The 17,895-nt window shown below is 39.9% G+C and overlaps 1 protein-coding gene across 2 annotated transcripts; it reads right to left on the bottom strand.

The window, feature by feature from the left end:
• Nucleotides 1-580: 580 nt before the first annotated feature.
• Nucleotides 581-17,418, bottom strand: rasl12 (RAS-like, family 12). Of its 2 annotated transcripts, none has more exons than XM_079554766.1 (5): nucleotides 17,119-17,418; nucleotides 14,150-14,206; nucleotides 13,949-14,022; nucleotides 8,727-8,917; nucleotides 581-995 (listed from the first exon to the last, which is right to left on the bottom strand). In XM_079554766.1, the coding sequence occupies exons 1-5, from the start codon at nucleotides 17,228-17,230 to the stop codon at nucleotides 656-658; spliced, it is 774 nt and encodes a 257-aa protein (XP_079410892.1). In that variant the 5' UTR covers nucleotides 17,231-17,418; the 3' UTR covers nucleotides 581-655. The 2 variants fall into 2 exon arrangements, with proteins under 2 accessions (XP_079410892.1, XP_079410893.1); XM_079554767.1 differs by having other exon boundaries at nucleotides 8,733-8,917.
• Between the last annotated feature and the right edge of the window lie 477 nt (nucleotides 17,419-17,895).

Genomic DNA, 17,895 nt, shown 5'->3' with positions numbered 1-17,895 from the left:
GTTGGGAACACTAAGCAGCATCAGTTGTGTGACCCGGCATTTAACTGGGCTGGAGCCACTGTTCTTAACACTGGAGGCGAGTATAAAGCTACATGAGTGTTGTAAATCTACCAAATAATGAGTGAGGTATTGACATTAGAAAGAAACATTGTGTTTTTTCCGGCTGTGCATCATCAAAAGGGAGAAATCAAGCAATTATCCTGGAGAATTAATCCTGGGCCACTTCAAAACCTAAAAGTCCTGGGGTGAAATGAGGTCCAGGCGCACCACAGTCATAAGTTACAGCATTATAGTGCATTTTCATAAATACCAGATACAGACAATGAGAAGCTCTTTGGTCCTAATAGCTTGAGCCTTTTTGCTCAATTGTCACCTTTGGTTTACAAGCAAGGCCTGTCTTTTCCCACTTTTAATTGCTATGTAAATACACGGGGGTTATACAGCTGGCAGCAAGTCCAAAGCCGTGTACTTTATATTGCGGAAGAAGAGACCAAACTAATAAACAAGATTCCTCAAAACTAGCAAGAATATATACTGCAGGTGCGTTTTTCGTGAAGGAATAACAGTATCATGATTCAAATGAAAGCAATCTATAAAGTTCAATCTCTGTAGTCTTTTTCGTTCTCTTCGATTAGATTACATGTCACAAGTTCACTCAGAAGATCTTGAATCCTTTGAGCAGCGTGAGCGTGGCGGCCCTGCGTTTGCTCTGGGCCCTGGACGCTTTGACCGTCACCAGTTTGGCAGTGGCCGGGGCGGGGAGCTCCTTGTAGCAGGGCATGGTGAAGGCGGGCGGCGGGGAGGGCAGGGCGAGGAGACTCTTGTCCTCGTTAATGTAAACCAGACGCCCGCCGTCCCCGTCCCCCCGCCTGGATCTCCGCACCGCCTCGTGGAAGACCTGCTGCACACCCTGGAAGTCCATGCACGCCGAGATCTCGAAGAACAGACAGGAGAAACGCGAGGCCAGCTCCTCCCCGTCGGATTTACTGACCTGCCTGGAGAAGAAAGACTGCAATCAACACCGGAGGACAGAGTTGATTACTCGGCATCAGCATTTGACCTATTCATCAATATGCAGTTTGTTCAGGCTTTTACATCTACTTTAGGCACTTTAGCCTCGGCAGTATGACCCAATAAGACAAATAGCGATTAAAATCAGTGACCATGTGACTGAGTGATACTGACACAGTCGCAGTGATTTACCTGCTAACCATCAAACAGCTTTATCCTCTCCACTTTGTGTCAGGTCATTTAAGCAGCTTTTGGCACTGTCTTCCTGCTCCCAGTAGCAGACTGACAGTGCCGTCTGTACTACAACCTTCAGAACCTTATCCTAGGCAGGGGCGGACTGGGACTGAAAAACAGCCCTGGACTCTGACCAGCCTCGCCCAAATTAGCGTAAATGTGCACTTACAACCCACCTTAACGGAGTGCATTTTCTCCAGTTCGGCTTTAACCAAATCTAAAAGCTTCTCGGCTGGAGAGCAACAATGTAACGCCTCATTTGAAAGCTGAGACCTACAAAGTGATTGCAACTTTTTGTCAAGTCGCAGCATTTTTTGTCATAGTTTTGTTGTTTCTTCATTACTTTTTGTGGCTTTTTGTTGAATTTTTGTCAGTTTTTAATTGAATTTTTGTTGAATTTTTGTTGAGTTTTTGTCACATTTTCATTGAATTTTTGTCACATTTTCATTGAATTTTTGTCATATTTTTGTTGAATTTTTGTTGAATTTTTGTTGAATTTTTGTCACATTTTTGTCACATTTTTGTCACATTTTTGTTGAATTTTTGTCACTTTTTGTTGAATTTTTGTCATTTTTTGTTGAATTTTTGTCACATTTTTGTTGAATTTTTGTCACATTTTTGTTGAATTTTTGTCATATTTTTGTTGAATTTTTGTCATTTTTTTGTTGAGTTTTTGTCACATTTTTGTTGAATTTTTGTCACTTTTTGTTGAGTTTTTGTCACTTTTTGTTGAATTTTTGTCATTTTTTGTTGAATTTTTGTCACATTTTTGTTGAATTTTTGTCACTTTTTGTTGAATTTTTGTCATTTTTTTGTTGAATTTTTGTCACATTTTTGTTGAATTTTTGTCACTTTTTGTTGAGTTTTTGCCAAATTTTTGTCAAATTTCTGTTGAATTTTTGTTGAGTTTTTGTAACATTTTTGTTGAATTTTTGTCACATTTTTGTTACATTTTTTCTATCATTTTTTTCTTATGGTTCTGTCACGTTTTTGTGGCCTTTTCGGTGCTTTGTTGACGTGTTTTTGTTGACTTTTCATCACATTTTTTGTCACTTTTTTAATGCTTTTTTCGGCACATTTTTGTTTTGTTTTCATCCTCTTTTTTTGTCCCTATTTTGATGCTTTTCTTTTTAGCTTTTAGATTTGGGTAAAGCTCGGTTAAGGCGGGACCGGTGGCCCTAGAGCCAGTGGCCCTTCTGTGCTCTTCCAGAATGGACATATGGCCAGTCCGCCCCTGATCCCAGGTGTCCCGGTTCACAGGCCTGGAAACCAGACTCAATCGCGAGTCTGGTGACCTGTGGCATCAACTACATTTCCAGTACATATGCAAGCAAACAGGAAGTGGAACAAACCAATCAGCGACGGGTGAGTGACGCTGATCGCCAACAACACGTGACCGCAAATGAACGAATCTGATTGTACGGGCTGGTTTGAGTTTTGTGTCGTGAACCAGGGCCGGTCCTAGCCAATTTGGTGCCTTAGGCAATGGGCTATATGCACAGTTTCCCCACGTGACGTCTTCCTGGACAGTCAGCCAGACGCAGCACTTCCTGTCGCTGGTCGTTTACGTTCACAATTAGCAGGTTCCCACACAAAAATAGCGATAGCTCAGGATCTGGTTAAGGACAACGAGTTACTGATGGACAGTCACAGCAACGTATTACAAACATCATGTTCGCTGTGAATCCAGCACCCAAAGGAAACGCCAGCGGTCGTAAGGTAGGAGCTTTTATCTTAGAGCTAAAGGCTAGTGTTGAAAAATGATAATATAACATGTAAACAAGTAAATATTATTTAAACTACTAACAGGACGATTCTTTTTTGCGCTGGCTCGTTCTAAACTTTGCGCTAGTTTTATTTTTTATTTTGTTAGCCGCGTTAGCTTCAAGACAAAAACATCCACCGTTATGAACACGGAGTTTCCTCCAGTGAAGTCGTTACGTCTCACGTAATATTTTTTAACCTGCTCCAGCCACATCCGAACTTTTACTCGCTGTCCTTTACCAAGTCTTAAGCTATTGCTTCATTTCTGTGGGACACTGCTAATTTTTAATGGGAAGAGATGACAGACAGGAAGGACAGCCTCTGGCTGACTGTCCAGGCGGAAATCACGTGGGGTCACTGTGCATATAGCCCATAGGCAAGAAAAAAAATCATTAATAACACACATTTATTCATTTATGTTTCTGTGTGTCTTTTTCTAATTTTCTTGGCCCAAATAGTTTGTTGTTTTTAGCTATGTTTTCTATCCCAATCCTTTTAGACACACTTTAGACATAGTAAATGCTGTTTTTATTTTATTTTATTGTGATTATCTATTTCTTCGGGGGGAAAAACTGAACATGCGCAATCATGAAATGTGCGCACAACAGTAATATTGAACGAGGAGCCTCTACTTCTGAACCACTATGTTAAAGGAACAGGCCACCGTTTTTCCATACTGAGATATGTTCTTACCTGAGTTTAGACGAGTTGATGCGTACCTGTCTGGTCTTTGTGTGTGCCCTCAGTCATGCACAACGACCAAAAATGTTGTTAGCATTTGGCCTCTCAGTATATATTCCTATAGCTCCAAACGGGGGTGAAGTTGGAAGCGACCAAGCTCTTACATGGGCTTGCACAAAAACCAGACAGGTACGCATCAACTCATCTAAGCTCAGGTAAGAACATATCTCTGCATGGAAAAACGGTGGCTTGTTCCTTTAAGCTTGAAATTTCTAGTTCCCTACACAAAAGACCAGAAGTATCTATCACTTTCTGTTCCAAAGTTAAGTCCGAAAATCTGCAATGTTGGAAATGGCTGGAGCATGGACCTCATGGGGTTCAAAGATTAAAGCACAATTTGGCGCCCCCTCCAGCTGATGGCGCCCTAGGCCAGGGACACCCTGCCGCTGATGGCGTGGGGCCCAGACTAATATCCCTCTGTATAAAATCATACAGGGGGGAATCATTCTGGTCTCACCACGCTACACTTCTGGATCTCAATTGCTTATAATGCCTCAATTATCCCTGAAGCTTATGAAAATCATTAGGAAATATTGGTGAAAATGTGTTTTACAGAGGTCTAGTTCTTGCATAAAGTAGATGCTATAAACTGAGTATTGTGTTTATTAGGCAAATTGAAAACCATAAGAATTTGAAACATAAAGTGTTTTTTTGCAAAAAAAAAGTTTCATAGATACAGACGGCAACTCGTCATAGAAGGGGGCTTGGCCTCGCTCAAGCCACGCCCCCTAATTTATCACATACAAATCAAGTCAAGTGTAAATCGGGCCCATATGGATATTTTCTCATAGCAGATTGTTCAGTAGAAGTGAAAAAACAGCCGTCATAGTAAGCGCTAGATAGCGTTAGCATTAGCACGATGCTAACATGTAGCATCATGTTAGCATTTTCCGTTTTTTTTAATGTATTTATGGGCTGTTGAACCACTTTGCTCCTGTCCATGTCTTTGTATCTTTATTTAGTAGAAAACCATATTTATAATTCAGCTTTTGTTGAAGTAGTTTTTGAAGAATTCAAGAAAGTTTAGATTTTTCTCAAAATTGTTTTCCCCTTAACAGTTTTCAAACATGACCATATATGGGCGAATCCAGAAATGCTGTCCACAAGTAAAAATGACAATATTTACGCTATGTACTTTAATATAGTAAAACTTCATGTGCGCCTAAACGTCCTTCAAAAAATCTGGGAGAAAAAAACACAACATTCTACCCCAAAAGCAACACAGATCCACATGGGGAGGTTGAATTTATTTTAATTATTTTTGAGCCACCCTATAAGCAACATGGTTTTAAGTACATATCATCACAAGTTTACGCCATTATTATTACATTGTCCACTGTATCACAACCCAGTGCAGTGTGAGGCACTTTTTTTTGGTTGCCTTTATTGTCCTTGCAGAGTTATTTCCCTCTGCAGTGGCTGTAGGTTTTACCGACTGTGCACATTTTGGGTTAATGATGGAAACCTTAGCACCCGCAGGAAACCCCTCCAACCCGGGGGAGAACATGCAAATACACAGAAGGGCACTCACGGTCCGAGAATATTATCCGCAACCTTTCCGCACTGACCACACGGCCATTGTGCCGCCTTCTGTACCTTTAGCAGTAATCTGTCACTGCACACACAGTGGAGATATTCTTTACATAGCTGTAAATATCATAAATTGAAAACTCCCCACAAACAGAAGTGTACCTCAAAGCTTTGCCAGGAGTATAAAATGTCCTGGCATGCAGTTTTCAGCCTGCTGTGCTTACCCCGGTGGGTGGTCCGGCTCACTGTGCATCTCTAATGCACCATACATATTCTTTTAGTCTTCTCATGATGCTGAAATAACTCGTAACTCTTTCAATACTAACTTTAAAAAACCATAATACTAACTTTTTTTTTTAACTGCAGACTGCATGACTTAGAGGCTACATTTTGTAATGATGCTGACAACATGTTTTTTTTTTTTTTTTATGATAAATAGTTGCATTGCATTGCCTGAGGTTGAGAATTCTTCAGCTTACTTACAAGACCGCCACCAGCATGGAGTCTGATAGAGTGCTTTCCCTGTTCAAAATGCAATGCCACTGGTGATCCCGGGGGTTTTTAAAGCTACAATGGCAGACGGAGCCGTTAGCTGCAGCAGGCGCCTCTTTTGTGGGATCGCTCCCTAGGCCACATCTCCCCTGGCACGCCGACAGTTAGGTTCAAACGATTAAATTCGCAAAGAGCCAGGAGTCAAGTAATATGAAAAAGTGACATCGCGAGGCACCTTTTTTTATTTCCCCCCCTCACAATAAGTTTTCATGCATTTGCAGTTGGCGAGACAGAATCCTTACGCAAAACGCTATGAGGGAAATGAAACTTAAAATTGGCACAGTTTCGCTTTTGTGTCATATGATAAGTATATTTGCTGCTGGTTTGTTTATTTTCAGAGAGTTTGTTGTCCCAGTAGTGGCTGAGGGAGTCTCTAGAGGTTTTAGTTAGGTCCTTGGTCATAATTGAACTACTGGCTATTGACTATTGAATAATAATAATAATAGGTGGCGTTCAAGATTTAGAATGTGATAATGTCATAATGTCAGGTGGAGGGCAGGGGCCAATACAACTCTATAGATACAGACGGCGTCTCTGGAATCGCCCATATAGTGATGTTTGAAAACAGTTAAGGGGAACTTGGAGAAAAATCTAGATTTTCTCTAATTATTCAAAAACTACTTTAACAAATGCTGAATTGTGAATATAGTTTTCTACTGAATAAAGATACAAAGATATGGAGAGGAGCAAAGTGGTCCAACAGCCTATAAATACATAAATAACGGAGAATGCTAACAGGATGCTTCATGTTAGCATTGTGCTAATGCTAACCTGCTAGCTAGCTACAACTGCGGTTTTTTTGTTGTTGTTTTTTTTACTTCTACTGAACAATCTGCCCCCTCCAGGAACCGGGTCAGACAAAGAGCGGTTCAGAAGCCCCTTATGAGAGACCAACAGGCCCTGTTAGAACCATGAGGCCGTCCTTCTGTGGACCCACCACCTGCAAGAGGGGCCATAGGGGCTGGTGCAATGTGATTTGGGCAGCTCCAACAGCTGCCCCCACGACCCGACAACGGACAAGTGGAAGAAAATGGATGGATGAACAATCTGCTGTGAGAAAATGTCCATATGGGCCCGATTTACACGTGACTTTAATTATGTGTGATAAATAAGTTCATATTCCACCAGAACATGGCTAAAAACAGTGGAAAATTGTGTTTCTCTAAAGATTCTATTTTCCCCGTCCGCAAAGCTACGCCCCCTTCTATGACACGATGCCGTCCGTATCTATGGGAGAAATACAGTTTTTGTAAGAAATCCCCAAAACTATTAACTAACCAACTAACTAAATTTTCCTTATCAGTATTTGTAGTGATTGGATTCACAAACCTGACACATTATTTGTAGTGTCTGAAAGTCCTTCCTATTGGCCAGCATCATGTTTTTGAATATTGTCACCACTTTTGGACGCCTTTTTAGAGAAAATAATTGGACATTAGTGAGGAGACAATGAACTTTGAAACCGGTTTTGTTTCATTTGGATTCTTCCAGCAATGACTAAGATATTAACCAAAAACTAAGACGAAAACATCTGCAGTTCATCAGTTACCACAGTTACCATAGTTACCGCCATAGATACAGACGGCATCTCGTCATAGAAGGGGGCGTGGCCTCGTCGAGGGGGAAAAATAGAATCTTTTGGGAAACACAATTTTACACTCTTTTTAGCCATTTTCTGGTGGAATATGAACTTATTTATCACATACAAATAAAGTCCAGTGTAAATCGGGTCCATATGGATATTTTCTCATAGCAGATTGTTCAGTAGAAGTGAAAAAACGGCAGTTGTAGCTTGCGCCAACCGTTAGCATTAGCCCGATGCTAACATGTAGCATTATGTTAGCATTCTCCATTATTTATGTATTTATGGGCTGTTGAACCACTTTGCTCCTCTCCATGCCTTTGTATCTTTATTTAGTAGAAAACTATATTCATAATTCAGCGTTTGTTAAAGTAGTTTTTGAATAATTAGAGAAAGTTTACATTTTTTCAAAACTGTTTTCCCCCTTAACTGTTTTCAAACATGACCATATATGGGCAATTCCAGAGATGCCGTCTGTATCTATAGGATTTTCAGTTGGTCATGTTTGAAAACAGTTAAGGGGGAAAAACAATTGAGAAAACTCTAAACTTTCTCTAATTATTTAAAAACTACTTTAACAAATATTAATATATTTAACAAATATAGTTTTCTTCTAAATAAAGATAAAAAAGACATGGAGCAAAGTGGTTCAACAGCCATTGAGCACATGATGCTTCATGTGCTAATGCTAACGTTAGCTAGTGCTAGCTACGACTGCCATTTTTTTGCTTCTACTGAACAATCTGCTGTGAGAAAACATCCATATGGACCCGATTTAGACATTTTATTTATGTGTGATAACTCATATTCCACCCGAAAATGGCTAAAAAGAGTGGAAAATTGTGTTTCCCATAAGATTCTGTTTTCCCCTTAGCGAAGCCACACCCCTTTGTATCTATGGGTGAAGTGTCTTGCCCAAGGACACAAGGACAATCTGCTCCAGTCGAAGCCACGATTAGAATCTCTGACTATTGGATCCGTGAACAAATCCTCCGACCTCGTATTAAAACATTACAAACCCATAAAACAGTCAATTACATTTTCAGAATATCTTGGGTTTTAATTAAATTAAACCAACAGCTTGTAATAAAGGAGACAAGTGCACTTTTGTGTTTTCAGATTCCAAGGACAATGTTAATTTAAGTGGGGCCTGTTCGGCAATTGGACTCCACTTGATTAATAATAGACGTTCTGGAAGCTGAAGTGAAGAAGTGTGCTTTAAAATGTTGCCATCCTTTTCTATTAAATCCGTCTCAGCGGCGAAATGTGCTCCTCGGCGGCGCGTTGTAAAAGAGCACACAAGGTCACGCACCTGTACCTGTCCATGTCCAGCTTGTTTCCCAGCAGGACAATGGGCGTCTGGGTCTTGAAGGTTTTATTGTGGGCCGACACTGTTTCCAGGTACTTGTGGCAGACCTTGAAGCTCTCCTGGTTGTCAATACTGTAGACCACAATGAAAGCGCTGGCCCAAGAAAGATACCTCTCAGTGTTCACCGGACCGTCCTGGAATAAAACATTACACAGTGAAAACGCAGTCCCACCATATGAATTATTTACAAGGATAAGGGGGGGAGATGGAAGCGTATTTTCAGTGTGATTAAATTGAATGTCTACCTTCTATCCATAATTAGATTTTCCTACATTCTGCTGGCGAGTTCAGGAATGAGTGTCTATTTCTCACCACCAGAGGGCACTGTATATTCACAAATCTAATCCACGGAGCAAATGGGAATACAGGATTAACAGGCATATTTGCAGAGGTGGGTAGAGTAGCCAGAATACTCAAGTAAGAGTAGAAAAGTACTGAGTAGCTGTTTGAGCGTAAAAGTCTGATTCATGTTTTTCAGAAGAGACATAAATTATGAGAAACAAACATGAAATAATGAGGAAATTCGATTGTAAGACAATACCACAACAATATATGAAAATAAATCATCATGAAGAATTAAGTAAACAAAAGACAAAGTGCATCTTTTATGTTTTTAGATTTGATCATATTGTCAAAATGAAGATTTGTCACTTTTAGCCTATACTCACAGTGGCACTTTTTTTTTTTTATTCAAGTAAGACAGAATACAGATACTTCAATAGTTTTTTTTTCATACAGTACTTTTTACTTCTACTTTAGTAACATGGCCACACTGCCCGATCCCGTCAGATCTTAAGCTAAGCAGGGAGGGGTCTGGCTGGTACTTTGGATGGGACACTGTTTGGGAACACCAGGAAGCCTGAGGTGAATGTAGTGTGTGAGTGAGTGAGTGAGTGAGTGAGTGAGTGAGTGAGTGAGTGAGTGAGTGAGTGAGTGAGTGAGTGAGTGAGTGAGTGAGTGAGTGAGTGAGTGAGTGAGTGAGTGAGTGAGTTTGTGAGTGAGTGAGTGAGTGAGTGAGTGAGTGAGTGAGTGAGTGAGTGAGTGAGTGAGTGAGTGAGTGAGTGAGTGAGTGAGTGAGTGGGTGGTTGGTGATGGTCAGCGGGCCCATGGTGCAGATTGGCAGCCTCGCTTTCGTCAGTCTACCCCAGGGCAGCTATGGCAACAATAGTAGCTAATGAAAGAAAGGACAGCACTCCTAGTCAGGATTAACCTTAAAACCTGTCAAAGTTAATCCTGACCATGAGTGCTGTCCTTTCTTTCATTAATATATTATTCCCTGGAAGTAGCACCCAGTCAGAGAGCACTTTGTGAGTTGAGTGCATTGTATGCTCGTCATTTAACAATGGGAAACCACCACCAAGTATGGAGTGAATTGAATGAATAATGACTACAGTGTAGTGCTTTGAGAAACTGGGTAATACAGGCTTGTAAAGCGCAATACACAAGTGTAAGGCATTATAATAATTAGTATTATTAAATAAAAATATCTGTACTCTTACTTGAGTAACAAAAATAGTCATTCATGCCCCTGTAAGTAAATCTTTAAGAAGCAAATCTTTCACTTTGCCGTGTAAAATAGTTGTATTTTGTTACTTAATTATATATTTTTATGGTGCGTTCTTTGAAAATATTACCATTTTCACATCATTTCATGTTTTGTTTCTCATAATTTATGTCACTATGAAACATGAATCCAACTTTTAAGCTCAAACTGGTTTTTACTTGAGTAAATATTTGGGCCACTACTTTTTACTTCTACTTGAGTAAAAAATATTTAAAAGTAATTATTATAGTAATAAGTAGTATATTATTTTGGCTACTCTACCCACCTCTGCATATTTGTAATTGTAAAAAAAATCCACCAGTTGTTTGTGCAGGGACATTGCAGTGCACAATCATTTTAAATGTTGCATTGTGAGCTCATAGTTGTATAAGAGAGACAAAGAAAAGGGTAAAAGAGTCCAAAGAATTATCAGTGGGTTAAATAAGACCCTTGAGCCATTAGATGATCTACCTTTTATAAAGAAATGTGTGTAGACGATAAGGCTGTAAGTCCAATTACAATACAGTGGCAAAGTGCAATTTTTAGGTAACATTCAATTAAAAAAAAATGTAGTTAAAATGTTTTACATGAGATGAACTGAGCTCTTTTGTTGGTAAAACCCATAAAGTGTTTTAGACGATATATTAATAAATACATTGTGAAAGTTTCATGGCTGTATTGAGGTGACTACGAAACTCTCTGCAAAACAAAGACACCAGTGAATGTGTCAGAACAGTCCAGTTATAGCACTTTTTCTTTGTACCGATGAGATTCTTTGGTCCTGTCATTATTTTCTGTAAATATTTGGCCATATCATGCATGTGTGTGCATCATTATTTAGGTTTTTCAACTTCTTATCCTCGCTAACTTCTGCCAATCCCACTGAAAGCACCTCTGCGCTTCCTTCAAACTGAGTTTGTTGGAAATGAAGCGATGCACTATAGCAGGGGTCTCCAAGTACATTTCCCTGGGTCCTAAATATATCGGGGGTGTATCGCCGTGGTCCTTAAACAAACAAAAAAATGGGATATGGGAAAATACTTTTTTTCAATAAATGAATAATAATGAGCCTGACAGGACTGGAGCCTCATAAAAACGGCTTATTGCACTTTTACAAGCCTGTGTCACAAGTCTCTGCTACATTGTAGTCAATATTCATTCACTCCACACTTCATGGTAGTAGCCACAGCTGCCCAAGGGCAGACTGTCCATTTCCCATTTGACTCCAATGTGTTGTTTATATCCTGATCTTTCATTATGTCAGTGCCCTTTGCTGGACACCTGTGGAATTCTTTTATTTTATTTTTATTCAAGCTGCCCCCTAGTGGCTGGAGTGAGCATTCGGGTAATTTCTTTTTTTTTTTAAATCATCTCCGCACAGGAATGGGCTAGAGACTTACTTTTTTTTACATACTTATGAATTTATGCTCTACAAGTCAGGGGCCCGGACTGAATCATCTCGTGGGCCGGATGTGGCACACGGGCCATATTTTGCCCAGGTCTGCTTTATAGGGAAGTATAGTTTTGTAACACTCTGTTTCATTAATTCTTTTGGGAGCTGGATAAACCCATTGATCCCTATTCATTTCTCACTCATCAAAGTATAATTGCATTGAGTTTATTGAGTGCCAGGACTGTGGCGAACACTTGAGACCCAAACTGCTGGAGACCTTCGTGTAAAGCCTTCAGGTGAAGAGCTGAGCAGCACCTCCATTCATTACCGATTCCCACACTCCGACTGAATGCCTGTCTCGAAACCTAATGTGCGTAATGTGTCTGACCACGATTACATGAACTATCACGGAGTCTGTTTACTACAAATTGAATATTTACACCAGCGGAGGGCTGTGTATTCCTAAGGCCTCGTCTGTTAAATGTCATCTTGAATAAACTGAAAGTTTTCAGGCGCAGTAATAAATCAGAGGAAGGTGTCAGAGGCGGCGCCATTATGAGGACTTCTTCTTACCATTTAAAAGATAGGACATTTTGTTTTGAATTCTTAATAGGTTGCGTTTGTGACATTACAGCATTTTAAACAGCCTGTAATGGTTTGCTATATGGTGACTGTCAAAAATTTCGACTTGGTTTATTGTCAATATCTCTGTTATGGCTGGGCCTATCCACATGAAACAAAAGCTGTCACACAGTTAATTGTCTTCTCTCTCAGCAGATTTAAACCAAGGTCACATGAGGCGTCCAAAAGTGGAGACTCGTTTCAAAATGATGCGCTTGGTCTTGGCAAATGAAAGGACTCTCAGCCATTAGATGAATATGGCAGGTGAGTGAATCAGTTCCAAATAATGGTCAGAAAAAACATTTGTCAATTTTGAGTTTTATTGGCACCAGGTCCAACTCGAATTGTTACATAACATTCTAGAATCTGGAATTTTCTCAATATTAGGCTACTTTAACAGATACTGAATTATGAATATATTTTCATACCAAATAAAGTCACAGAGACACAGAGAGGAGCAAAATTGCCCATAAATACAGAAATAATGCTACAACAACTCTAACGTTAGCTTCATGCTACATATGCTAATGCTAGCTATGAGTGCCGTATTTTGCCTCTGCGGGAAAATATTGGTTCGATGTTATCTGTGTGTTATGTATATGTTTATAGTCTGGCAGAAAACGGGCAAAAAGGGTGATCCCCAACACATAGATACAGACGGCATCGCATCATGGAAGGGGGCGTGGCTTTGTCAAGGGGGAAAATAGAAGAGATAAACACAATTTTCCACTCTTTTTAGCCATTTCCTGGTGGAATATCAACTTATTTATCACACATAAATAAAGTCAAGTGTAAACTGGGCCCATATGGATATTTTCCCACAGTAGATTGTTCAGTTGAGGTGAAAAAACGGCAGTCGTAGCTAGCGCTAGCTAGCCGTTATCATTAGCACAATGCTAACTCCTCTCCATGTCCTTGTATATTTATTCAGTAGAAAACTTTATTCATTATTCATCTATAGATACAGACGGCATCTCTGGAATCGCCCATATGGTCATGTTTGAAAACAGTTAAGGGGAAAACAATTTGAAGAAATATAAAGGAGAAGTAACGTTTGATCCAAATGCATGTGGACAGTTGGCAAGGAGGCTAGTCCGGGAGACTTTTCAGGTCCGTTAGTTCCTATAGCTGTTAGCATTAGCCATCAGTCATCGCAAATTATGGAAGATGCAGATGTTTTCAGCTGTTGTCAACCCACCGACCGCATAAAGGTGAGGTCAAAGCCTAGTTAGAAATCATTTAATGAATGTACAGACCTTTTTACTTTAGATACCAATTACTGTATTAAAGTGTCCTCTGAACTTGCTCTTTATGGGGTCGGATACACATCCAATGGCCACTAAACATCATCCAATAAGATGCTACAGATAAAGAAACCACAGAAATTGTATAAATGCCATGAAAAAAACAAATGGCATCAAAAAATCATACCTCCCCATATGTTAGCAACGTCGATGCTCAATTTGAATCGGGTCCGGGATTTGACAGCTACCAAAATGTGTTCTGTTATTTCTTTGCAGTCAAGCCCTATCGATAAGTATGCTAAAAATATCCATGTTTGCCTCTCATAGCCCACCCATCTACATATTTAGAGATTCATCTTCATACCTGGTCATAAGTGTCCATCACCCGCACCACCACGGGCTGCTGGTCCACCATCTCCTCCGAGGAATAAATATCCTCTGCGCACATGGAGAGCAAAAAGAGCCATTTACTTTCTCATTTTCTCTGCGCACTTACACGCGCGATTTACCGTCGACACCCACCGCACGCAAACACACAGCAATTATGTGAAGGCCGACGTCTCACCTAGTCGGGGGTCGTATTCGCTGATGAAGCGCTTGGTGAGGAACTTTACAATCAGGGCTGCAAAACAAGCAGAGAAAGAGGTGTTCTAAAAAGACGAAGCAAAAATGTCTCAGGGGCGAAGGGGATCGGGGTCAGGGGGCCATGAGAAACCCACTGCCGCGTAAACATTCACATCTCCAGCTTTGCAATAATAATCTCAATACATGGCTCATTAGATTGTTCGATAGAAAGGGCGAATAGGGTTATGGGTCATACTATTAAGAGATGAATGGTGAATGTACTACGAGTATAATTCAGAATTCTCTTTCACATGTTTCTAAGAAAGGGTTTTATAAAGCCTGTGGGGATGAAGGTTAAATCGAAACACAATCATTCAAATTGGTGCAATCAGCCAAAAGCACAAAAGCTGCAGTTATTGAGGTAATAATACGACAGTAGGCTATGTTCCTCTAAAGAGAACAAAATGAAAAATGCCATGCAATTTGCTTTTCCCCCCAAATTGCCCAATCCTGTTTGTATCATAAGGCATTGAAAAGATTTTAATTAACACTTTCAGTTTAAATATGTAAATGTATAGTTTAGCTTATATTTGACTTATTTCACAATTTTACTTTATTCTTAATTGCATATCCTCATAATTTGTTTTTTTCTGTTCTGTGTTTTAAGTGTGCACAATTCCAAGTTTGACATGCAAACACACAGAAAGGCCCCAACCGGTGCTCAAACTCGGACAGTCTAGCTGTGAAGCTCTAGTGCAAACCGCTGAGCTATAGCCCCTTTAAGTGCTGACATCATCAGTGACATCATCTGGAGGTAGGAAGTGATCGAGAGAAATAAGACTAAACTAAAACTAGCGATTATAAGAAAAAAACTACAACTACAAAATGTGGTCGTGTTGTGGCTTAAGGTGCCAGTACAAGAGGAATGACATTTACCACGATAAACAGTCATTTGTTTATCGTTACTATGACAACAGCTACAATGAAAATAGATAGGAATTTAGCTTCCCGCCTCCAGCCAAGCCCAGAATGTTTACAAACAATTAAAGGGTCAATAGATACAGACGGCATCTCTGGAATCGCCCATACATGGTCATTTTTGAAAACAGTTAAGGGGGAAAACAATTTTGAAAAAAATTATATTTTCTCTAATTATTCAAAAACTACTGTAACAAATGCTGAATTATGAACATAGTTTCTACTAAATAATGATACAAAGACATGGGGAAGAACACAGTGGTTCAACAGCCCATAAATACATGAATAACGGAGAACGCAAACTTGATGCTACATGTTAGCATCAGGCTAATGCTAACGGTTAGCTAGCGCTTGCTACAACTGCCGTTTTTTCACTTCTACTGAACAATCTGCTGTGAGAAAATATCCATATGGGCCCAATTTACACTGGACTTTATTTGTGTGTGATAAGTAAGTTGATATTCCACCAGAAAATGGCAAAAAAAGAGGGAAAATTGTGTTTCTCTAAAGATTCTATTTTCCCCCTCGGCGAAGCCACGCCCCTTCTATGACGAGATGCCGTCTGTATCTATACAGACGGCATCTCTGGAATCGCCCATACATGGTCATGTTTGAAAACAGTTAGGGGGGAAACAAACTGGAGAAAAATCTAAACTTTTTCTAATTTTTTCAAAAACTACTTTAACAAATGCTGAATTATGAATATAGTTTTCTACTAAATAAAGATACAAAAACATGGAGAGGAGCAAAGTGGTTCAACAGCCCATAAATACATAAAAAAAAAACAGAGAATGATAATGGTGTTTCATGTTAGCATCGGGCTAATGTTAACGGCTAGCTAGCGCGAGCTACAACTGCCGTGAGAAAATATCCATATGGGCCCGATTTCCACTTGACTTTGTTTATGTGTGATAAATAAGTTCATATTCCAGAAGAGTGGAAAAATTGTGTTTCTCTAAAGATTCTATTTTCCCCTCCACGAATCCATGCCCCCTTCTATGACGAAATTTGTATTGGGATGTAACACGCACTAATTAAGTTGTTCAGTAGTTTAGTAGTTCTTTGTGGCAATAATTAATGGATTAATGGTAGGGCTGGGCAATTAATCAAAAATCTTTACTTTGGCCAATTTCATGGAATTTTGTAAGTGACAGGTTTACAGCCATTTCCTCGGCAGAAACAGCACCTAGTTTGGGAGTTTGGATGAGACAATGGAAGATTTGTGTGTTAAAGGAACAGGCCACCGTTTTTCCATTCTGAGATATGTTCTTACCTGAGCTTAGACGAGTTGACACGTTCCTGTCTGGTCTTTGTGCGTGTGCTCAGTCACACAAAACAACCAAAGATGTTGTTAGCATTTGGCCTCTCCCAATGTATTCCTATGGCCCCAAACGGGGTGAAGTTGGAAGCGACCAAGCTCTTCCACCGGCACAAAGACCAGACAGGTACGTATCAACTCGTCTAGCTAGGGTAATAACATATCTCAGTATGGAAAAACTGTAGCCTTTTCATTTAAAGAAGAACTAAGTACCCCCAATCATTCCATTAACACTTGTATTTCCCCCAGAAGTACTATGAAAAAGATTTATTAAGGTTGTCAAGTTACTTAGTTCTTCTTTGATGTGAGAAAAACAACCGTGATTTTGTTTCTATCTTTCTTTTTCTTTTCTGCCATGTCCTCCGGCACTAATTAATGGAAAGTTTTCAGATTTTGGTTATATATTTTTCCTATTTGATTATTTTTAAAATGTGTTCAGTGGAAGATAATTCCCACCAGTGCAGAGGCTATTCATCCACACTTTTTTGTTTATTCTGCATGATCGATAATTGCGTTTTAAATAAGACAAAACACACATTAACATTGAAACCAGAAAGAAAAAATGAGTAAAATAAATCCAATCATAATGTCTCAGTTCAGTTAACTTGCTGAATTTAAGTACAATTAAGTCATACAGACGCTCTTTTGTTTTTCAGAATGTAATCCAGCCATACCTGATTTTCCTGACCCCGTTGCTCCCAGCAGCACCAGATTACATTCAGACGTACATCTCTCTGGCGCGGCCGCAAAGTTGAGGGTTTTGACTTTCCCAAACATCAAGGACATGTTTAGCGCTCCTCCACGCAACTCCTCAATTGAAAAAATCCTCTCCTGCTTTCCCCTTCAGAAAGAGCCCGTTCCGAATACAATGCATTTCCATATAGACAGTCTGCGATGGCAAGTCCATGCTATATCTTTGCCGCAATCTGAATAAATTATGCTAACAATGCTGGAAAAGTTGTCTCAAAGTTACACTCCGGATGATTTGGCGAGACCGTGGGCAGTGGACTGAGAGGAGAGAGGAGGAGGGGGAGAGAGAGACAGAGAGGGAAAAAAAACTTGCATGTGATGAACGTCCACTCCATTTTAGGGAAAACACTTCAAACAGAGCTCATAAAACGGGGACTGGATGAAAAGAAGGAGCACACATCCATAATCACTGTGGAGACTTGGAGACGGGCCAAGTAAACTAAACACAAACAGGCCGAGTTTTTAGCCATTTCCTGTGTTGCAAGAGCACACCCAACTTTTCAAGGCAATGCTAAAGTGCGGCTCTGCGTTAGCCCCAAGGGTATTTGTGATAACGTTGCATTAGCAGAAGTGGGAAAGAGTTGGTGTTGACATTGTGAAACATTTTGAAAGTTAATGTTTCTTGGCAGTTATATAGGCTACTTTAAATGACACTACTTGCAGAGATCGTCAGAGTACTTTATTTGAGTAAAGGTACGGAT

Source organism: Gobius niger (genome assembly GCF_951799975.1).
Source record: "Gobius niger genome assembly, chromosome: 4".
In the NCBI taxonomy this organism is placed as follows: Eukaryota; Metazoa; Chordata; class Actinopteri; order Gobiiformes; family Gobiidae; genus Gobius; species Gobius niger.
The sequence above is the reverse complement of the archived record's forward strand: the minus strand, read 5'-3'. Positions and strand labels throughout refer to the sequence as shown.